Source organism: Enhydra lutris, unplaced genomic scaffold, assembly GCF_002288905.1.
Source record: "Enhydra lutris kenyoni isolate GAN:26980312 unplaced genomic scaffold, ASM228890v2 scaffoldscaffold32, whole genome shotgun sequence".
Lineage (NCBI taxonomy): Eukaryota > Metazoa > Chordata > Mammalia > Carnivora > Mustelidae > Enhydra > Enhydra lutris.
Window position 1 is genome coordinate 8,126,333 of NW_019154116.1, and position 24,008 is coordinate 8,150,340.

Below are 24,008 nucleotides of genomic sequence, written 5' to 3' on the forward strand. Positions count from 1 at the left end.
GTGGTGCTCATGCTTTTATAGATCTTAAATCATTTAATCCTTAGAACCATGAGGTGGAATGTTTTTATTATTATGCTAATAAGAAAACAAGCATTAAGTAACTTGTTCTGGGTACACAGCCAACAGGATTCAGACCGAGCTACCCATGGTAGCAGTGTCATGAGACCAGCGTTAGAACTGATGTGACGCTCGGAGATTCTTTCATAGTTGATGTTAGCCTTGAGGACATACAATTTAGTTAATAGAACTTTTTAAATAGTAGAAACATATCTGTTACAGTTCTGTACTTTCAGAAGGCATTGAGTTATAAAAAGTAAAAAAGAATATTATAAATACGAAACTGTTGAAATTGTAAAAGCTCCATAAACCTTAAATTTTAATAGAACATTGGTTTTCAGTGAAACCTTAAAATATCTTCATTGTAACACTATACTTATGAATGTGTTTGTGATTGCAGCTTAGTTCAGTGGCTGAAACACAGTCGAAAAGAATACTGTGAATTATGCAAGCACAGATTTGCTTTCACACCAAGTAAGTTCTTTAGAAGTTTACATTGCATTTTTGGGTTATAACTGGATGCAAAAAAGGTTTTTAAGCAGTTTTAAAGTAACTGTTTTTAACTTTGTCATTGATAATAACAAAGTATTGCTGTAACATTTGGAAAATATTTTTAAAAAACTATATGTCAGTTTTTAATACACAGACACATATGTATGTGAGAAAGACAGTCATTTAATTTGTAGAGTTTTTTTTTGTTTGTTTTTTTGAGAGAGAGCATGTGTGCCACTAGTGGGGGAGGAAGGGGCAGAGGGAGAGGGAGAATCTTAAGCAGACTCCATGCTCAGCACAAGCCCCACTCAGGATTTGATCTCAGGATCCTGAGATCATGACCTAAGCCAAAATGAAGAGTTGGATGCTTGATGGACTGAGCCACCCAGGTGCCCCTCTTTTTAAATTTTTTATTATGGGCAAGATCAAATGTATAAAAAAGGTGTAATGAGCCCCCATGTTCATATCTTTTAGTTTGACTCCTTTTTAGCTCATTGCCTTTACATGGTATTCCTTACCTATGTTCTTGTTCCCCACCTCTCTATCCATTTTAAAGCAAATGCCATCATTTATAATTTCATCTGTACATATTTTAGTATGTATCTCAGTCAGTAAGGATTCTTTTTAAAAACAGTAACTATGATACCACCATTTACTCAGAAAAATTAGTAACGATGCCTTGATTTTTATCAAATATCTCCTCACTGTTCAAACTTGGGGTATCTTTTGAGTTAAAATTGTGTAGATTGAAAAATAATAATAAAGAGAAGGTTCAGCAGTCACATGTTCTACTTACTGAGCCAGGCGGATGCCCCCCTTAATTCACTTTTTAAAAATGAGACTTTCTAAGCTTAATATTTTTGTAAGCCAATGCATATACTTTGTAGGTCTTTAAAATTCCATTTATATTTTATGATTCCCGTGCCTACTGCTTGATGTTTAATGTTATTCATCTTAAGTAGAGGACTAAACTGGCAGCTTGTCAAGAATTTGAAGTATACTTTTCATTCTGGGATTATAGTACATTGCCCTCTTCTTCCAAAGGTTTTTTGTGTTTTTGTTTTTAAATAGTATCTTGAGCTGCTGAGTATAAATGCTCTAACTCAGTTAACTGAGTCTAAATGTTCTAACTTAGTTTTACTTTGTTTTTATGTGAGGGATTATAAATGATTAAAGTCATTACGGTTTTATTTTTGGAACTTTATTACCATCTAAGAAAGGTCAAGTCATTTATTTTGTATTCTTTAATTTTCTATAGGGCGTAAAAACTCTACAACTTAAGGTTTATAGCAAACTAATTCTAAGTAATTGAGTATTTTCATGACGTTTCCTAGGAAATACTTTTGTGAGTTTTTTTGAGACCAATAAAAGCTTGTATTGGTACATTTTAGTTAGCATTTGACATAGGCCATTCTCTTTATCTTTCTCAAAAACTTTATTTACTGGTTTAATGACTTGTGTATCAAGTATCCTCTTAAAGTAGGTGATCTTTGTGAGTATATTGCAAAATTGCTTATTCCTTAATGTTTGCAGCTGTGAATAGTTTTTATAATAGTTCATTAATTAGTTTTAGATCATTGATTTTAAAGCTTTACACATCATAATTCCTTATGTTGGCCTCACTGGAGAAATGTGTTTGTTCCTCCCATGTGTTCTTTCTGAGACCTGTGGTAGAGCAGTGGTTTTTTTTCATTGGAACCATTTAAAAAGAAAGTCTTTCTCAAACATGGCAAAACCTTTCTCTGGGTGTGTTGAACCACATCTTACAGAGAGATGGGAAGATCTGAATTTACTGGTTGGAATATTAATTACTGTTTGAAAATTGGGCGAGGGGGGATGATTGGCCAACAAATGTCAGTAGATGATTTGCTTCCACATGAAATGACTTCGCTACAGATTGTACTTTTTGAGTGCTGGGTCTAAGGCTTGTATTTGGGAGGAGGACTTGCTCTTTTTTTTTTTTTTTTTTAAATTGAAGTATAGTTGAGACACAATGTTAACGTTAGTTTCAGATGTACAGCATAGTGTCCTTGATGTTGTGCTCGCCACAAGTATGGCTCCCATTTTTCACCATACAGTCCTTGTATAGTTTCTCTCTGCTCTACCTTTCATCCCTGTGACTTATTCCCTTGTACCCATTTTGCCCACCCCCCTTTCCCTTTTGCATCTGCCAGTTTGTTTTCTGTATTTGTATGTCTGTTACTGCTTTTCTGTTTGTTCTTCTCTTTTGTTTCTTAGATTCCATATGTAAGTAAAATAATATGTTCTTTGTCTTTCACTTACTGACTTAATTTCCTTAGCACAGTACCCGCTAGGTCCATCCACGTTGTCACAAATGGCAGGAGTCTTAATATTTTTCATGGCTGAGCAATATTCCATTGTGTGTATATACACACACTATTCTTTCTTTATTCATTTATCAGTGGATGCTTGGATTACTTCCATACCTCGGCTGTTATAAGTAATGCTGCAATAAACATAGTGCATATGTCTTTTCGAGTTAGTGTTTTTGTTTTCCTTGGGTAAATACCCAGAAGTGGAATTACTGGATTGTATGATGCTATGTATTTTTAACTTTTTGAGGAACCTCCATACTCCTTTCCACAGTGGCTGCACCTGTTTACATTCTCACAACTAACAGTGCACAAGGTTCCTTTTTCTCTACCTCCTTGCCAACACTTATTATTTCTTTCTTTCTTTTTTTAAATTAAAATATTTTATTTGTTTGGCAGAGAGAGACATAGCAAGAGAGGGAACACAGGCAGGGGTCGTAGGAGAGGGAGAAGCAGGCTTCCCACTGAGCAGGGAGCCCAATGTGGGGCTAGAACCCAGGGCCCTGGAATCACGACCTGAGTTGAAAGACGTTTAACCCCTGAGTCACCCAAGCACCCCTATTAACTTTTTGATACTAGCCATTTGGCAGGTATATGGTGATGTCTTACTGTGGTCTTTACTAAGGAGGGTTCTTTCTTGGTAACATGTCAACAGCTTTACCTTTTGCTCCTGTTGGCTTTAATCTGATACTTTATAATTTGGGAAGCCAGATAATTGCATTGTTTAAATGCTAAAATATGTATAAGTTAGCTTTGCATGAAGTTCATGATGATGACTGAGGGTTGTGAACTGTCCTTGAACCTTTTTTCCTGCACAGAGGCCTTTTTTGTTGGTTTCTACATTTCACGTGTGATTTGCTTTCGGATGACTTTTGGGTAAATGTGGCATTGTTTAAGTATTTGATTCACTTTTTTCTTTAAATTTCTAAAAAGATTTATTTATTTATTTATTTGACACAGAGAAAGAGAGAGATAGAGGGATAGATCACAAGTAAGCAGAGAGGCAGGCAGAGAGAGGGGGGGAAGCAGGCTCCCTGCTGAGCAGGGAGCCTGATGTGGGGCCCGATCCCAGGACCCTGAGATCATAACCTGAGCCGAAGGCAGAGGCTTTAACCCACTGAGCCACCCAGGCACCCCGATTCACTTTTTTAATAGGAAAAGATATTCAAGTGAAATAGAAAGATTGAGAGTTAAGCTAGCTATACATGCCTATTTTTATATTTATGAATTAAACTATTATTGAATGTTTATGATTCAATATGTCAACTATATGTATTATGTTTTATATGTATTTATATTTATATTATATTATGTATTGTATGTATATGTCAATTCAAATTATATGTACTTTTTTTTTTTCTCTTCTAGTTTATTCTCCAGATATGCCTTCACGGCTTCCAATCCAAGACATATTTGCTGGACTCGTTACAAGTATTGGCACTGCAATACGATATTGGTTTCATTATACACTTGTGGCCTTTGCATGGTTGGGAGTTGTTCCTCTTACAGCATGTGAGTATTCATTTCTCTGTGATTGGATTTATACAACTTAAAAAGTTGTATAAGTATTCGATTTTGTAATATTACATCATATTTTTGTTTGATATTTATTTGATGCTACAATTTCATGTATTAGGAAAGCCTCACTTAGAAAACATTGTCCACCTAAATTAAGAACTGTTTTTAACAGATCATTTTCTTGAATGAAAGTGGGAATGAAAAACAGTATACAGAGGCTAATAATGAAAGTTCATGAAAGAATTGAAAAAGCAAAACCAAATTATAATTAGAAGGATCTTGATTGGGGCGCCTGGGTGGCTCAGTCGTTAAGCGTCTGCCTTCGGCTCAGGTCGTGATCCCAGGGTCCTGGGATAGAGCCCCACATCAGGCTCTCTGCTCAGCGGGGAGCCTGCTTCCTCCTCTCTCTCTGCCTGCCTCTCTGCCTGCTTGTGATCTCTGTCTGTCAAGTAAATAAATAAAATCTTTAAAAAAAAAAAAAAAAAGGATCTTGATTTTTATTCTTTGAAGTGTATTAGAACTTTCAAGGATTGCAGAAGTTGGATTATTTTTGAGAATTTTTTTCCCTCCCTTTTAAAAGACAACTCCTGTATCTGTAATAGTTCTGAATAATTGGGAGGCTTATCTTTCAAGATACAGGAAGTTTTCTGGGAGGTTGGTATACTATCCCTTAGTTGATCCCTTTTGGGTTTTTGTTTTTAGAGACATGCAGAAGGGTAGATAGTAAATGGTGCCGGAGTATGTAGCTATGATTCTTTGGAGTTAAATGCAAGTGAGATTTAAGTAAGTATAATTAATATCCTTGAGTCCCTTTAAAATAAATAAAATTGATCATTTATGAAGATGAAAATCTTTGGGGATACGTTGAATAGCAGAATAGGTATTGTTGAAAAGTGAAGTAGTGAACTAGGAGATTGAGCAAGGGGTTCTCTTGGACAGAACTCAGAGACAAGAAGTTGCAAGTGTGAGGAGGAAAAAACCAGGAGGTGAAGGCTGCATCCAGTTGTTTCAGCACCTGTCTAGGAAGTACCTTCACAAGGTGAAGGATCGTGGACATGAGGAAATGACAGGCATCTTTTTGATTGAAAGAGAGAGAGCTCACCATGATGAAGGACGGCGCCTCACAAACCTAGACAAATTCTAAAGTTTTCCAGGACAAAATAAAATGGTAGATGTTCTACTTGCACATTATCCTACAAAGTAAAAATCACATTGGTGTCAGACTTAAAATCAGCAGCTCTGAATGCTAGAGGACAGCAAAAACTTTAGACTTTGACGTTTCTGAATCTGAAATCTACCCGTAAATTATCAGATGGAGGGACAAAATAAAGACATGTCAGTAGATGCAAGGGCATGGAAAGTCTGCCACCTCAAACTATTTATGAAAAAGAAACTGTTTGAGAATATACTTTCCCGAAATAAGTGAGGAATCAGAGAGAAAGGCATGAACTGCAAAGAAAGAGAGACAGGTGCTTCCCCAGCTAACTAGTAGTTGTTTTAGTCTACAATGACTGGTAATTTTTAGGTAGCCTGGAACTAAAATTGGGAGAAACTGAGGAGAGGGTAGAAATGAGAGCTTTTCAAGTTGCTTATCTTATTTGTGAGGAGACTGTAGATGCTCTAGACAGAGATAGGAAAACACTGTGTGACTCTACATTAAAAATTATGGGGTAATCAACTAGAGTTCAGAACTAGACCCACATCTGCATCATCACCTGATTCATAACAAAGGTGCCACTGCTGTTCAGTGGAGGAAGGATGATCCTTTCAGTAAATGGTGTAGTGTCAACTGGATGGATGGCCATACGAAGGAAAACGAATCATGTCATTATCTCACACCTGACACAAAAATTACTTTGAGATGTATCATAAGCCTGAATGTAATTTTTTTCTTTTAGAATTAGAACTGTTTTATTTTTTATATAAAAATTTTTAGGATTTTATTTATTTATTTGACAGAGAGAGACACAGCGAGAGAGGGAACACAAGCAGGAGGAGGAGGAGAGGGAGAAGCAGGGACCCTGTTGAGTAGGGAGCCCTACGTGGGGCTCGATCCGAGGACCCCGGGATCATGACCTGAGCTGAAGGCAGACGCTTCACAGACCAAGCCACCCAGGCACCCCTGAATGTAAATGTTAAAACCAAGAGATTTCTAAAAATAATGGGAGAATGGGGTACCTGGATGGCTCAGTCAGTTAAACGTCTGTTTCTTGATTTTGGCTCAGGTCATGATCTTAGGGTTGTGGTATAGAGCCCTTCATCAGGCTCCAGCTCAGCACATCCTATTTGCTTGAAATGCTTTCTCTCCCTCTCTTTCTGCCCCTCCCCTTATTCATGCACGTGGGCGTGCTCTCTCTGAATAAATAAATAAAATCTTTTTTTTTTTTTAAAGATTTTTACTTACTTGAGTGAGACAAAGGTAGTGAGAGAGAGCACGAGCAGGAAGGAGAGGGAGAAGCAGGCTCCCCATTGAGCAGGGAGCCTGATATGGGCCTTGATCCCATGACCCTGCAATCATGACCTGAGCCAAAGGCAGACGCTTAACCAACCGAGCCACGTAGGCATGCAAAATAAATAAAAATTTCAAAAAAAAAATACATATATATATATATGTATACTTGTATGTATATATATAACCATAAAAGAAAATACTGAATAAATTGGACCTAATTAAAATTCAGAACTTTTATTCATGCTTTGATACCTTTAAGAGAGAAAGGCAAGCCCCCCGAGTGAGAGAAGATATTTGCAATACACACATCAAACGAAGGACTTGTATCTAGAGTATGTAGGGAACTCCTAAAAATCAGTAAGGAAAAAGTAAACAACCCAAATAAAAAGACAAAAGTTTTGAGTAGGTGTTTCTGGAAAGCTCTAAATAGCCAGTAACACAAAAAACTGCTCAGCCTCATTAGTCATGAGGGAAATGCATAAGAAGGTACTGCTACATACTCAGCAGAATGACTAAAATTAAAAAACAAGACAATACCAAATGTTTCTTAGGATGTGGAGCATTTGGAACACGCTTACATTGATGGTGGGAGCATATATGGTATAACTACTTCGGAAAACTGGCAGTATCTACCAGTGGTAAATATTATAAACACCTTATGATTGAACAGTTCCGTTTCTAGGAATATAGCTGATGGAAACCAGAGCATTGTGTCCACTAGAAGATGTTTAAGAATGACCACAGCGGCTTTGCTACTAGTAGGTAAAGACTGGAACCAACCAAATACCTATCAGCAATAGGAGAGCAGGTGCATTGTGGTTTTTCGGTATAGCGGAGTAATACTTAGTGCGTAAAGAGCTTATTATCGGGACATGGAATAACGTGGATGAGTTTTACTCTGAGAAAAAGGAACGGGCACAGAAGAGTATAGATGTGTATGATTGCATTTATATGAAATTTTGAAGTAGGCCAAATTGATCTGTGGTGATAGAGATTGAATGGCGGTTACCTTTTTGCTGGAGATACTGACTACGAAGGGGGTTGAGGAGCCTTCCAGGAAGCTAGAAATCCTGAATATCTTGATCTAGGTGGCAGTGTCCTGGATATGTTCACATATAAAAATTCACCCAGACATACACTTAAGATTCATATAAATTTTACCTTAATAAGTAACAAAACTTAAAGCTAAGTGCTGGAAGAATAGAAATGGGATTATGAGTTTTTGTCTTGAGAAGTCAGAGTATGAAACAGTAAATATTGGAAAGTCCATCAAAAGACAGGAAAGACAGGGTCGGAGGGCAGAGGAAGGGATGTAAGAGAGGAAAGGGTAAGGCTCAAGTTCTGTGATCATAAGAGTTTACACAGTTGTGTACAAAGGAACGTGGTTTACTATGAGAGATAAGTACAGAGCAGCCCAGGTTAATACTAGAGAGATGTTAGCAAATGCTGACAGAACACAGGAACAGCAATCATCAGCCAGATATATTCAAGATGAAAAACTTTAAATGGAGCAGAGCATTGTATTTCATACTAGTAAAGGCCATAGTCATAAGAAAGTAAAACTAAAGAACTTTTATGTATCAGAGTACGGGACTTCAAAATACATAAAGCATTCACAGTCAGATGGAAGACTAATACCTCTCCAAAGTCACAGCAAATAATCACAAGTTAAGTAGAGACTCAGAGGATGTAAGTAATGCAGTTAACAAGCTGGCTCTCTGTTCTGACTTGTTTACATGCGCTTATACACAGACTTGTAATTAAAATTTAAGTTCTATCACAAAATATGTAGTCTGTAGCTTTTTAAAGTTAGCAGTGTACCCTGGTATCTTCTGTATGAGAACGTGTTGAGCTACTGTACTATTTTTTTTTTGAGTTACCTTATATTTTTAATGGATGCACAGCACTCTGTAGGAAGGAGGCCTGTAATTTCTGAATCCATTTTCTGATTTACAGACATTTGGTTTGTTGTTAGTTTTACTTTGTTACAGGCATACTTGCTTTGACTATTTTATAAACATATGTAATTTCTGTTACAGAAGTTTTTTCTTACCTTTTCATTTTGATTGGACTTTTTGAAAACAGCCATTGAAGCCACTGAAAATTTCGGATACTAGGCTATAGGGGATGCTTAAACTAATATACAAGTTTTGGTTAGAAAGAAAATCAGCTGTTTCCTCTTGGGCCCTATTTCTGTTCTTGCCTTTCTGATTAAGGATGAGGGGATGGCTGTGCTTTATCTTTCTTCCCCTTCATGGCCAAATTTAAGAATCTTTTTTTGAGGACCCTTGAATCTGTGTTTTTAAAAAATTGGTTTTTAGTTTGCCATTCATGTTATTGGACCATTATTCTTCTGAAAAGTCCTCTTAATTTCAAATTGTGTAATCCCAGAACTGAAACCCCTTATTTTCATGAGCAGACTCAATGAATTTTAGAGTTCTCGGTTAAAAAAAATTCTCCATATTGTAATTTAGAGATCTTTACTTTTTTTTTTTTTTTTTAAGATTTTATTTGATAGAGATCACAAGTATTCAGAGAGGCAGGCAGAGAGAGAGGAGGAAGCAGGCTCCCTGCTGAGCAGAGAGCCCGATGTGGGGCTCGATCCCAGGACCCTGAGACCATGACCTGAGGCGAAGGCAGAGGCTTAACCCACTGAGCCAGCCAGGTGCCCCAGGGTTTTCTTTCAATGTCATATTTTAGGACAGCCTTGCGAAGACTAAATATTTCTAGGGGCTTACACTTCACTTGTTTAGTTGAGTACCTGTCTCAGTTCATGCTGTATGTCGTAACCGAACGCCATCTTGCCCTTCTCGGCAGGCCGTATCTACAAGTGCTTGTTTACTGGCTCCGTGAGCTCACTACTGACACTGCCGCTGGACATGCTGTCCACGTGAGTACTTGTGAAGCTGGAAAGCTGCACAGAAGAGCTAGTGCTGGGTTTTCCTGCACGCTTTTATTTGTTATAATTTGAAAAGTCCTTTTGTTTCGAGGGTAATAAAGAGTAATTTATGTTTCTTACTCTGACAGTTACAGCTACAGTAGGAGTGGCTGACATATGTACGCGTTTGTTCTAAAACATACCTGTTTTAAAGACTGTTTTGTGCGGTGGGACGATCTGTTAAACAGGCTGCTGTGCAGTGTGAGACGCGCTATCACGTTCATGTGCCGAGAGTCATTTGAACATGTATTTTTTTAACAGCATAGTCATTTGAATTCAAAGTTAGTTTTTAAATGTTTCTTGTGATTATTAGAATATGTACTAAAAACTTGTTCACTGTCATTATTTTACTGTATCTTAATTTGACGTTAAGCATTGTTACCCGTTTTCTTGGGAAAGATGTGTTTTTATTACCGATGTCAGAATTAGAAATGCTGTAAATGATTAACTCTATCAAGATCATTAAATATTAAGCCTGCCAATGGTTGCACCTGTATTTGCTAAATCTTTTTTATCCAGCTGACCTTCAGTTTCTGATTGCTGTGTCAGTAAAGACAGAGAGTAATACAAAACCATCCCATGGAACAGAAGTATTCAGAGTATGTCACCATTAAAATAAGCCACAAGGCAAAAGAAGAGAGCAGGAGGGCATACTGTATTTCTGATAGAAAAGGAAATGAGGAGGAGTTCTTTTAAGTCTCTTGCATCTGCATCATTATTTTTAATCATGTTTCTAAATATTTAGAAACATTAGATGTATCTGTGACTTGGTTTTTCTGCTTGCTGGTAATACATTTTTGGGACAGGTCAGGTATTTCATTTCTGTCTGTCTTTAGGAGTGTAGGGAATAATAGATAAAAGGTTTTCACCTTGAACTTATTTACATTAGAATTATTATTATTTTTTTTTAATAAAGAACAGCTTTGATAAAGTAATGTTTAGATGTAGACAGGGGCCTTGAAAGAGGGTGCTCTTAGCTGTGGCCGTGACAAAAAAGAGAAGCAGTAATTTAATACATTTGAAAGTTTGGAGCTAGTGTAAGAAGATAACCCTTTGTGTAAAAATACAGGCCTTTTGTGAAGTGATGCAGTAGAAACAAATAGGACGGCATTCCCATTTCTGGACATCAGGTTTTTATCTCAGCCATCCAGAACATGGTCTCAGTATAGAAGTGTAGGAAGTTTGTCTTGAATGGCTCAGCTGCCATTCGTTATTATGTCTTTGGTATATGACATCGTTCACCTCTGGCTGGCATTTAGGAATCATGTACATCACAGAGATGCGTATTGGAAGTAGCGAGAGAAGTCCGATGGAAGCAAGGGTGACTGCTAAGAATGGTGGATGTTTTATTTTAATATGTATAAGCTAATAAAAGAACCATTTCACATAGGGTGTTCTTGTTCCGTTTAGTTCAGGCTAAAATTTTCTAAACCACGGTAGTTAACGAGTGTGTATGGTAGCGGCCAGTCAGTATCTCAGTTGTTTAGAAAAGGAGACTTGAGTTCCGATCTTTGCAGTTTAATGAAGCAGAAATGCATTATTTTTCTAATGATTTCTGTTTTGATTGGCTATGTTTATTTTTTTATTTACCAGAGCCTAAATATGAAAAACAGGTGTTTATGGAAGGCATGTCAGTGAAATGCCAGACAAACAAGGTGTAGGATCCTGCTTCCCTACTCTCTTTACTACTTGTGGGTGCAGCTGTTACCGTCTGGTTGTTGAGCAGATGTGATCACTTGGGCGATAGAATGAGGTAGTTGGTTGTAACAGAAGGAACCCTAGCATTCGAACACGGTTTTTGTATCTGCAGGTTATTTGGTGACTTTGGGCAAATCATTGGCCCTTTCTGAACCCATTTCCTCCTCTGTAAAGTGAGGAAGATCATGCCTCAGGGCTTTGAGTGGGCTGTTTAAAAATTAAATTCACATATATACATCAAGACTATATATGAATTTTGAGTATTAGGTTAATGTATAGCAGAATTTTCACTAAAGCTCAGAGCTGTTGCTTGTCTTACGTTGGCAGGCTCCCCCTCTGTTTCTAACCTGATTGGTTAGTGGGCCACCGGAACCGCCTCCAGGAGACTGCTGGTTGGCACAAGAGGAACACCAGAGGCATGGCTGGGGATAGTGACAAGAAATTATAAACGTGGTTTGGTTTTGTAATCCCATGCTGCATTTTACAGTTTGAAGACTTGAGCCAGTTTAAAAAAACTACTTTAAAAGTACTTTAAAAGTAGTTTAAAAACCTAAGTAGTACCCTCACAAAAAACCCAAGTAGTTTAACTAAACTACTTTTTTTAATGAGCAGTGTTTCATTTGCTCAGTAGTATTCATTTTATTTATGAAATTTTACTTTAAATTTTCTTAATATTATAGCAGCTGCTTACATATCCTATAGCTCAGTTCTTTAGATCATCTCTAGGCACAACATATCAATTAATTTTGCTTCAGAGCATACTGTCCCCAAAATTTACTGGCTTAAAACAATAGAAATTTTATTGGCTCATAATTCAGGGCTCAGCAGTTTGGGCTGGGCTCAGCTGACAAGTCCATCTGTTGGGCTTTCCTCAGTTACTCAGGTATTTCCCTGTAGTTGGGTGGTCTGAGATGGCTCCGGCTGTGCGCCTCAGTTCTCTTCCGTGTGGCGTGTGCCCTCTCACGTCTCGGCGGGCCAGCAGGGCTTCTGTACGTGTGCTCGCAGGGCAGCATTCCAGAAGGGTGACAGTTGAAGTTCACCAGCTCTCTTCTAGTCCCTAAACTCAGGCTGCCTCACGTTGGTCCAGGCAAGTCACAGAACCAATCCAGATTCTAAGTGTGAGGGAAAAGATCTCTACAAAGGGCTTGTCACTGTTTAAAATCGTCATCAAACAGTTGTTATTGCTGATGACGAGTACGGAGTAGAAGTAGTGGGTATTTTAGTCTGAGGTTAACAAAGTTTTAATAATCTGGAGGGTTTCTTAGCATGGGAATGGTTAGATTCCTCTTTTGATTAGGATACATTTCAGGTCATATCTGTGGGCCACATTAATTCATTAAGTTTGGAACCAGTAGGCTGAGGTCTTTCAAATGGACCCCTCTCAGATTTTCTGTGGTGGAAGAAGTCCTTCTGTTACAATAAAGGATTTTCTGAAGGCCACCAAGATTCTTGAGTTATCCTTGAATTATTCTGAAATCAGACATAGACTGGAGAAGGACAAGCCCCTTCCTCATTGAGAGGAAAAGAACATGAGGTCTTTGGTGTTAGGATATTACAAGTATCATAACATAATTTGTCTATCTGAATTTGTTGAGGAACTAATAACATACTTAGGATATATTTGCAGTTAGCATCAAAATTTAATCTGCTTTCCAAGTGATATTACAGACTTCTTTGTCTTGCACGTTGCGCACTGAGTATCTCTCAGCTTGCTTGCTTTACATTGTCATTAGGTCTCTGGAGGTTCTTCTTTTCTGATTTGCTGAGTATCTTTATTTGTGTGGGTTATCAGCTAACCAAGTTTATTAAACTTGTGTGTAAAATAAGGATAAGGAAATTATTAGGGTGGGTTGGACAGTCCTTCACCTTTCATAAATTACATACATACTTGGCCTTTGTCAGTGTTTGGCTGCTTTTGGGTTTTGCCTTTTGCCTGCCTGTTTCTAAGCCACGTTCAAAGAATGGCTAGGTAGCTAATTTCTGTGTAGTTCTGATGTTATTCTTCACTTATTAAAATATAAATACATATAATACAGTATATAAATAAATATATTTGGCCAGCTTATAAGATAGATAGAATTTCCCCAGTCTCAGAAATGATTCTGAGAAACTGATTTTTACCCGGAGAATTATGACTCATTTTCTGGCTCTTCTTTCTGACATTTTAGTTTAAGATGAAATGTTGTTACCTTTGGTTTCTTAATTTTAAGTATTCTTTGGAGTAATTCTATATAATTTTTTTTTAATAGGGACAATTTATTGGCAGATTGTTTGCAGGGTTGTTTTGTGGTGACATGCACGCTATGTGCATTCATCAGCCTCGTGTGGCTGCGAGAGCAGATCGTCCACGGGGGAGCTCCGATTTGGTTGGAACATGCTGCTCCGCCCTTCAACGCAGCAGGGCACCACCAAAATGAGGTAACCCCCTCCGTCCCTGAACCAGTTCTGTTTGTGTAGGATATGGGAATTGCTGTCATTCTCTTGCGCCTCCTTGCAAAGCAGGATAGTGAAACGTTTCGGAGAAGATTAAGGGAGATGCAAAAAAACCGGAAGAAGGCACTTCTACTTTGCTTCTTAATTTTGGAGCGAGATTGGGAGCAGTGTTGGGGGTGTACTGAAGTGCTCTTTCAGCCCCTTTGCCAGATTGACGGCTTCGTGCCGTCCTATAAGCGAACATACAGACTCCCCGGTGAAGATACCGACGTGCTGCGGGCCGCTGAGGAGGTGCCCTGCTTTCTGGGCTCATCACTTTCTTCTTACGCAAAATGCCTTGTGTTTGCTGCTCCCAGTAGCAACGGTACTAAAAGTAGAGTCAGTGGAACACTGTTACACAATCTGGTGCAGTTTCACTTTTTCTTTATGAGAGATGCGTGCTTAATGTTAGATGCAGGAGCATTTGCTAGATGTGTTAAGAGAAAGAGGATTAGATAAATGACTTTTAGTGTCTTGCTTGCTGAGAAATTACTGGGCTGAAAATGTTAAGATTTAGCTATGTACAAAAACTATGCTTTGTAAAATTTTATTACAAAAAAATGACTCTAAGATACTCAAGATGATAATTAAGAACTTAATTTTTCATTTAAGGACCTTTTGCTGTGTCAGTGTGTAGTTCGATTTCCATCAGATTCTGCCATACTTTTTTCTTTACAGGGTTGAGTGTAACTTCTTAGCAAATCACACATACGAGAAGTGAGACTAGAAAGAAAAGACACTTCTTAACCTAGTATTAATACTTTTATCATTGTATCTCATATTTTGAAGCATTAGTGCGTATTTTGAAATATTTAATGTTGCTCTTTTAGAATCTTCATTGACTCCAGGGCATTCACCGTTTTCCTTAACTATGTCTTTGCATTGGGTAGGTAGCCAAACTCCGTAAAAGCCTGAGGAACTGACAAAGTCCATATGGACAGGTTTACCTACTAAGCAGGAATTAGAAATTGTTTCCTTAAGTGTTTAAGGGATAACAGAGAATTAAGTTACAGATCTGTATGGGTATAAACAAATAGGTATGTAGGTAAATACGTCTTCATCCCTGAAGCAGTTGGTAAAGGCAGGAGATGCCTTATGAAGAAGGATTATGGTCCAGAGTTGGTCGTGGGGTTTGAGTCTCATCATGAGCTGGCCCCCATCCCTGTGGCCCCTGCCCTCCAATGTGGCACATGTGCTAGAGTCTGAGTTCTGTTTCCCCAAAGTTAAAGAATGGAGACTGAACAGTACCAAAGACACAAAGAAACAGAGAAGCCCAAAATGATCAAATAAGGTCACCACCAAGTGAGATGATGGCTGACGAGCCAGAGGTCATCCTAAGAATGGCTGTCCAGGTCCAGGTTCCACGAGAGCTTCCTGGGGTTCCACCAGATAGCCTTGATGAAGACTATGTTGAAGACCTTGAGACCATTCCATGAAGGAATCCTTCCAACCCTATAGACATAGGTTGCAGCTGGGCCCAGGGATGTCCTCAGACCTTTACAGGAGCTTGCTATACAGTGGCTGAGACCTAGTGTTCACGGAGAGGATCAGATTGTGGAGATGCTGGTGCAGAAGTAATTCTGGGTTGTCTTGCCTAAGCAGAGACGTCAGCCTGGGGTCAGAATCACCGGCTGAATCTCATTGCTCCCTTCTTGCTCAACCTACTTTTGGTGAAAAGTAACCAAAGTTCTCTTTGTTGCAAGATCCAGCTGTGGTCATGGGAAATCTGAACCTGGGGTTTCTTTGAGTTTGTTCTTGACTAGTTGTAATAAGATTAAGTCAGAACTTCTATCTGGACCTCTTTTTGGCTGAGGCAGCTCTAGTTCCAGAAGCTGAACTCCAGAAGGAGTTCCTCTGCCCTGTTGTTAAACAGACAGCCTGCTGCTTGTTTTTACTCTGTTGAATGCCTTCTTTTTTGCACTTTGTGACATGTTTTAATGTATTGTTTTTATGTATCCAGGGAGGTAGTGGCTTTAACTTCCTGAATTCTTGATTCTTGCTCTGCTGGCCTGAGTAGAAACTTCTGTAACTCTACCAGTAACTAGTTTGGGATGTGCCTGAAGTGTTAAAGTTAGCCACATTTGTTGACCCGTTTTCTGTAATACTTTGTAAAATCCCTAAATTATACTGAATGAATATATACACTGTGAAGTGAGTTTATGTTCTCATATGCCGAGTAGATCCAAAATCAGATACTTGTAGAAAAGATAATTTTGAGAGTTTTTTTTTAAATAGTTTGTGTTTATTTGCTAGTTTTGTTTTTTTTTAACGGGAAGAGTGCAATTTGGAAATAGAACAGAATTGAGACAAGTCAGCTACATTTCTGGGCTCTTCTATCATTTTAGGCTCCAGCAGGAGGAAATGGTGCTGAAAATGTTGCCCCTGACCAGCCTGCTAACCCACCAGCTGAGAATGCGGTGGTGGGAGAAAACCCCGATGCCCAGGATGATCAGGCAGAAGAGGAGGAGGAGGACAACGAGGAGGAAGATGACGCGGGTGGGGAGGATGCAGCCGATGCCAACAACGGGGCTCAGGGTAATGGCTGCTGGCCCACGCTTACCCTTCCTTCGTGACCATGAGTCCATTTACAGCTTTCCTTGAGAAGGACTGGAGATTTCAAAATTTTGTGGGTTTGGAGTTCTATTTCTAACCTGTTTTTACTTTATTTTGCAGATGTGCATTTATGGATATACATATGTGTAAATTTTTTTGTGTGTGAAGCAGGGAGCATTTTGTGTGTTATTTTTTAAAAGATTTTATTTATGTATTTGAGAGAAAGAGAGGACGAGAGCAGAGGAGAGTAGGCAGAGGGAGAAGGAGAAGTGGACTGACTCCTCGCCGAGTAGGGTGCTGGAGGCAGGGCTCGATCCCAGGACTCTGGGATGGTGACCTGAGCTGAAGGCAGATGCTTAACTGACTGGGCCACCCAGGCACCCCACATTTTGTATTTTAAAATCCTGCTCTACACAGGACATTTATAGGGTGGATAGGAAGAAGTTATTTGTAAGTTGTACTGGACTTGAATATTTTTAAAGGAATTTGATACAGATTTCTTTATTCCCTTTCATTTGTCTTGAAAAGCACAACTTTTAATATCAAAGAATTCTTGAAGTGTACACTGCAGGTCAGATGTCATTATGAAAACCATTTTCTCATTTTCTAGCAGTCTAACTCCAGAATGCAAAAGATGATCCAGGACTGTGCCTGCCAGTCAGCTGGCAGTAACTCTCCACTTCTGCTTGTCTCCTCCTGCCCCAGACTTTTCCTCTCCAGCATTGCCCTGTCTCCGTCCACTGGAGATCGCTGGTGGCTGAGTGTCTTCTGGGATCCAGGCACTCAAACAGGTTCCTGCCTTCATGGAGCTCCTGGTCTAGTGAGGAAGCAGGAGTGCCCAAGTGCACAAACACCTCGTTACACGTTGTGATAAATGTGCAGGTTGCTCTGAGGATGCTGTTGGGAGAGTCTGTTTTAAACAAAATTCTCCAGGTAGCTCAGAGTAGGTGATATTTGAGGTGAGCCTGAAGGATCAGAACAAGCAAGTTGTGTGCTGGGAGCAAGGGGCCTTTGTAAGGAGCAGAGAATCTATGATCAGACGCTCCAGGAAGGCAGCCTGCTGCCACTGGTGCGGCCATCCTTTCCTTCTCTTCGTCTAACGCAGTAGCTCCCGATTGCGTAGCTTCTGTCTTCCACTTGTGCTCCACATAGCGCTCCCAGTGCTCTCCTGCTTTTAAAATCCGATCATGGTTTTTCTGTTACACTAAAGAAACAAAATCCACGTTTAACCTCCACCCCCCTACCACCCATGATCTGATCCCTGTCTGCCTTTCATATTGCATCTTTTACCTTTCCCTCCCCACCCCCAGAGAATTCTTGTTCCTTGGCTTCCTTGTTTTTCTTAAAATTGCCAGATTTGTTCCTCACTCAGAGCAGTTAAGTTTCCGCTTTCACATAATCCTATTTATTTCCTTTCTGGCACTTAACCACAATCTAGAATCACGTTATGTGTGTTGTATTTATATATTTGGGTTCTTATTACCTAACAAGCAAAGAATGTAGTTCAGCTTCTCATCAGCAGCTTACAAAACACCAAATTAAAAGCGTATGTTTTATTACTTATGGTTCAGGTTCCATCAGTAATCTTCAACTACAATTCTGTTTCCAGATGACATGAACTGGAATGCTTTGGAGTGGGACCGAGCTGCAGAAGAGCTTACGTGGGAAAGAGTAAGATTCTTTCTATCGTGCATTCTGGTGTTTTAACCTTAAACTGTGTGGAAGTTGGGCATGTTAGATGCATACACCAGTTTCATAGCTACATTCAGTGGAAGCTGTAGTAGAACTTTAGTTTTTAGAGAAAAGTGATGTGTTGTTGTGAAAATATTAAAAATATAATGTTGACTATTTTTCTATTTTCTGGCCTTTAATACAAACAAATTGTGGACTTCTGTAAAATGAAGTAACAATTTAAATTGAAATATTCTGATAGTGCAGTTGATATACCATGAAATCTTGGCTGGCTCCTTATTCAGTGTGAAAATTAAACCCATAATAGAACTGTTTTTACTTTATAATTGTATGATTTGGAATAAAAGGTGGCCCAAGTATAAAATTCTAATAAACAAGCTTTTTACTCTCTGAAAATGATATGCTGTATTGGAAAGTAGTGGGTAAGGGTTATGTTTAAATATAATTAAAAGTAGCCTTTTTTTTAGATAGAATAAAAAATCCTGTTGCATCTTGAACTTGTGCATATTGTTATTTATTTCAGATGCTAGGACTTGATGGATCGCTAGTTTTCCTAGTAAGTAAAGCTGATATTTTTTAATAGAGTTGTGACTTATTTATCTTAATGATTTAGCGATTTCAAATTTATAGTATGTCCACACTTTTTATAGTAAAGGTCAGCATACCCTTTGATTTTTGATTACTGAAGAAAGTCTGTTTTGTGTATTGAAAATACTGGCAAAGAACAAATGTAATAGTATTTAAAAAGGTCATTATTAAGTACTTGATTTTTAAAAAAGAAAATGAAATACAGATTTAATAGTAGTTAAGAACTTGATCTTCTTTTAACCTTGCAGTGTTTAATGCTTTGCAGTGCTCACAGTGAGACCCAGTTTCACGTTAGGTTTCTACTGTTACCCAAACCTCACCTATCTTTACCTTATTAGCAAAGAGTACAAACTCAAAGGGAAGGAATAATTCTGTAAAGAACCTGTTCTTTAGGAGAAATGATGCTGTTTCCAGGTTCTGTATTATAAAATCACTTGGGATTTTTAAGTGGCTTTGGGTGTCACGATAACTTAGCTACTGGTCGAAGAACCCCCCGCTGACTGAAACAGTAACTAAGGTAGCAGTCGTCTTTGAGGTGATAACACATAACTGGGGGTGGTGGAGGAAAGGCCGAGAGAGAATGAGTATTCTAAGACCTCTACTGAAAAAACCAGGGTACCATAGGCAGAAAAGGGACCAAGGAAGAGAAGTGACCATGCAGAAGCTGTGAGAACAAAATGGACACTGGAAAGAAGCACTGTGTGGTTTATATTGATGTGGAGTTCTAGAATTAATGCAATTTTCAAATTTTCCTCCATTTAGAATTTTTATTTTCCTCCATTTGGAATTTTTCAGCATCATTTGATTTAAATGAAATCTGGCTGTTATTTCTGAGAATCTATGTAGTTTGTAGTGGCATACTAATTTCTGAAGAGGAAATGTTTATGGATTGATTTTTTTTCTTGCATGTAACATTATGAACTCGAATTTTACTAGGTTTAGTTTTATGAGCTATCTAATGAAAAATGAGAAGTTGCATGTAATGAAATCACAACATTATTGAGTGAAGATTTCAGTCTTAATTAAGTGGAGTAGTCCAGTTAGACATGGAAGAAGAATATGTTTTATTAATGCTCTTTTCCTTTAGGAACATGTCTTCTGGGTGGTGTCTCTAAACACATTATTCATTCTTGTTTTTGGTAAGTGGTGTTTATGATGCTGTTATTTATGGTAGTATGATAGAAATTCAGTTTTCAGGGAGCCTTGTTACAGGTTTTGTTTTTGTTCTTATGAAATGGTTGCAGATAGTCATCCTGTATAGGAAGGCCCCAGGTACACAGATACATTTCTTTCCCAAGCAACGTTGACTACAGTTACCTACCATCTCTGCTTCTTTTGGGCATCTCCGTCTCTTTTTATAGAAATTGACTTTAGGGGTGTCTGAGTGGCTTAGTTGGTTGAGCGTCTGCCTTCCGCTCAGGTCATGATTCTGGGATCTTAGGACAGAGCCCCTGCCTGGGGGCTTCCCTGCTCAGTGGGAAGTCTGCTTCTCCCTATCCCTCTGCCACTCCCCCTGCTTGTGCTCTCTCTCTCTCTCAAATAAATAAAATCTTAAAAAAAAAAAAAAAAAAGTTGATCTTAGACTGACTTGAGATTATGCAACATCCTTTCCCTGGAACTAATTTTGTGCTGATTATCTATTTTCCCTTTGGCAGAAGATCTTGTTTCTTCTCTCAGAATCTTGACCAAGGCTTTACCAGAGACCCTGTCTTAGGAGCCGTCACTAGGGATAGATATAAGCTTGAGGAGAGTGAACCTTTCCAAAGTGTGAAATCCCTGTAGAGCCAAACTCCAGTAAACTCAGAGTCACTTCCAAACACTTTTCCCAATTGTGGCTGTGAGGATTCTTATGACCACACAGGAGTCCCTGACATTGGGACTAATCAGGGAAAGGAAGAGAGGGGTGGCAGGTTTTTCCGCTTTGAGAAAGATAAAAGAAACTGAATCAAGCAAAACAATGCCTTAGGGGGCACCTGGGTGGCTCAGTGGGTTAAGCCGCTGCCTTCGGCTCGGGTCATGATCTCAGAGTCCTGGGATCGAGCCCCGCATCGGGCTCTCTGCTCTCTAGGGGAGCCTGCTTCCTCCTCTCTCTCTGCCTGCCTCTCTGCCTGCTTGTGATCTCTCTGTCAAATAAATAAATAAAATCTTTAAAAAAAAAAAAAAACAATGCCTTAGAATTCAGTTCCTGCATCTCTCAAGGGAAAGAAAGTGGAAGTGTGATAGAATCAGGCTCTTGTTAGATTGTACTACAAATTGTGTCTCTTAAAGACACCTCAGGCTACAGATAACTCTGTAGGAATGAACTTTGATAAATTCCTTTTTTATGCATATGAGTTAACCCTCATTCCTGCTGAGGAAGAGAAATAAAGATTTTCCAAGGTTTTTCCACTGGATTCCAAGTTACTTGCTTTGGGTTGGGGACCACATTGTGCCTTAAAAAGCAGTTGTTTTCAACAGGAAACCATGTAGTCAAAAACTGAATTATGTAAATGAGAATAAGACAAAAAATTAATTTCTGAATATTATCTATAAAAGAACAAAATAAATTTATAGGTGTCTTGTTTAAACAAAATTATCTTGAAAAAGTTCCATTAATTCTTAATTTTTAGTAGCTATTTAAGATGGTGCAAGTTAATAGGAAACTCTTTTCTTTTGCATAGGGGGTGGAAACAAAAATGCAGATTATTCTGCCTACTTTTTCATTATGTAAAATAATTGATCAATATAGAGTGTGCATCTGTTTTTGATTCTTGACCAAATTTTGAGAGGAAAAAATGATCTATAGATTTAGTCTTTATTCTTGAAAGAAAAGCTTAATGCTAAATTAATGTTTGGAGGAAAAAGTCACCTTTAACACGTGAATTGTAGTGGGGCACCTGGCTGGCTCAGTCAGAGAAGCATGCGACTGTTGATCTTGGAGTTAAGAGTTCAAGCCCCACGTTGGGTGTAGAGATTATAAAAAAAAAAAAAAAAAGAACTTTAAAAAAAAAGGAAAAAACCCCACATGAATTATAGAAAAGATAATTAACATTTATGTAAAGCACATCACATCTTAAGTAAATTTTTTTCCTTATCCAGCCTCCTAAGCTTATATACTATGAAGAAATAATCTTTGTAAATCTGTATTATACTTAGGATCTTTTGAAATGAACCAAGTTGTTTTCCTCTTTTTAGGAGTATATTTTCCCTTAAAGGTGAATGGTCATTGGGATTAAGCACACTCCTGTTTCTTTCCTACTTGGGTTGCTGTGTTGGAATTTTCCACTTGCATATTTGGAGTCTTGTGGTCATGTACTTTGCAGAATTATAAACTTAAAATGTGGCTATCTCCTAATAGAAGGGAATGTTACTGAGAAAGTGACCTTAATTTCAGGAAACTTAATCTGATGGTTGCTGTGTAATGGGATAGAAAGGGATTGTTAAAAATTGGTGCTCAGGTTAATATTTCCCTATGTAAATAGAGTTGGAACTTGAAAATTTGCCTTTCCCGGGGGCCAATTTGAGTCATCCTCAGAGTTGGGTGAGACAACAAAATAGGAAAATTCTGCAAATAGTTTTTTCTTACTCATTAAGAATTTCTTGTGTTTTATAATACACATAATATATTAGTAAAATGTGTGTATGATTTATAAATTTCAGTATGTTGGGAATACTTGTTCAGAAAAATTTGTACCCATGGAATACTTGATTAAAAAGGTTTGGTGGCCAGATCCCTATGGATTCACTCTGACTTTTGTCTTAATGATTGAATCCCCCTCCTTGCTTTCCTTATAATCTATGCTGTCCAATTAATTTTGCCATAAGGAAAACACAATTAAATTTTATTTTAAAAAAGTAAAATTTTATTAACATGACACAAAGACTTAAAGAAAAGAGACTATAAAATTTTTACTATGAAAATGTTAAGGATATTTTTTTCATTTAACCGTAGTAGTATTATTACACCATACTAAATTAGCAGAATTTAGTGTTTCCTAACAACTCTTCATATTAAAAATTCCTAGATTATCTCAAATGTCATTTTACAGTTGGTTTGAAAGAGGATCCAGATCTGCATGTTACTTTCGGTTAAGTTTAAGTTCCTTTTGATCTAGAATAGTCTTCTCTTTGCTCCCTTCATCTACTCCTACCCTATTTTGCCATTGATTTGTTGAAGTGACAAGTCAGCTGTCTTGCATTCTCCATTTGTCTGAATTGCTTCCTGTACGATGTCCACTACCTCGCTCTTTTGTCTCCATATTTCCTTTAAACTGGAGGGTCTAAGTAACATCTTAGTTACCCTGAACCTGTTTGTTCAGAAGAAGCGAGATACGTATGCAGTCCTTTACCCCAGTTACCAGTTTTCAGGGTAAACAATTGATGTGCTATTTCCAGGGGTGAGGAAAGTGTTATTCCTTATGTTTTCTTTTTTCCCTTCGTGTTTTTTGTTTTTGGCTTTCCCCTTTTTGAGTATTATGAACTCATGGATTTTTTTTTTTTAGGATTTTATTTATTTATTTGACTGACAGATCACAAGTAGGCAGAGAGAGAAGCAGGCTTCCCGGCAAGCAGAGAGCCTGATGCGGGGCTCGATCCCAGGACCCTGAGATCATGACCTGACCCAAAGGCAGAGGCTTAACCCACTGAGCCACCCAGCCGCCCGAACTCATGGATTTTTAAAGCATTCTGTGTGTTTCCATCCATTTTGGTCATTCTTTGAGGCTCATATCATTCTTTCCTTGGCCAGTAAGATGCTCTTCATGATGGTTCTGGTCCTTTTGTCATGAGCGTATTAGACCTTGATATCTTTGTTCTCTGGTTATAGAGGATGTCCTAGGCAGTGTATTTTTGGCCCCAGTTCTGGAATCTTCCATTTCTCCAAAAAGCCCTGGTTTCTTTTACTGTGGATTGGTACTGGGAGTGTTCATTGTTTTGATTTTGAAGTTTTCATTTAACTTTTCTCCCCCTTTTAGCATTTTGCCCTTACCACATTGGTCATTTCTCCCTTGTTGGTTTGGGATTTGAAGAACACGTGAGTATAATACTTTTACAAACTTACTTTCATTACTTGCCCTCAAACTTGATATTTGTTGAGTAAATGATAGTGTTGTAAAGAGTTACGTCATCTCTCAGTTTGCCTTATGCAAAGCAATAGTTACCCAACACGAGCTCATTCTTTTTTTTTCAAACTAACAGTCACTCAAGACATAGTAGGTCATGTTGCCAGCTAAGAAAA

General features: G+C 38.2%; 1 protein-coding gene across 2 annotated transcripts in view; it reads left to right on the forward strand.

Annotated features, from left to right (window-relative positions):
• Window positions 1-24,008, forward strand: part of LOC111153457 (membrane associated ring-CH-type finger 6) — an 80,721-nt gene that overhangs the window by 24,267 nt on the left and 32,446 nt on the right. Inside the window, exons 3-11 of one of the 2 annotated variants that reach the window (XM_022512481.1) lie at window positions 458-531; window positions 4,251-4,394; window positions 9,670-9,742; window positions 13,738-13,906; window positions 16,306-16,495; window positions 18,123-18,184; window positions 18,729-18,761; window positions 19,881-19,932; window positions 23,746-23,804. In XM_022512481.1, coding sequence (XP_022368189.1) covers window positions 458-531; window positions 4,251-4,394; window positions 9,670-9,742; window positions 13,738-13,906; window positions 16,306-16,495; window positions 18,123-18,184; window positions 18,729-18,761; window positions 19,881-19,932; window positions 23,746-23,804 — 856 coding nt within the window. The remainder of the gene's footprint in view (window positions 1-457; window positions 532-4,250; window positions 4,395-9,669; window positions 9,743-13,737; window positions 13,907-16,305; window positions 16,496-18,122; window positions 18,185-18,728; window positions 18,762-19,880; window positions 19,933-23,745; window positions 23,805-24,008) is intronic. The other variant, XM_022512483.1, reaches the window with a different exon arrangement.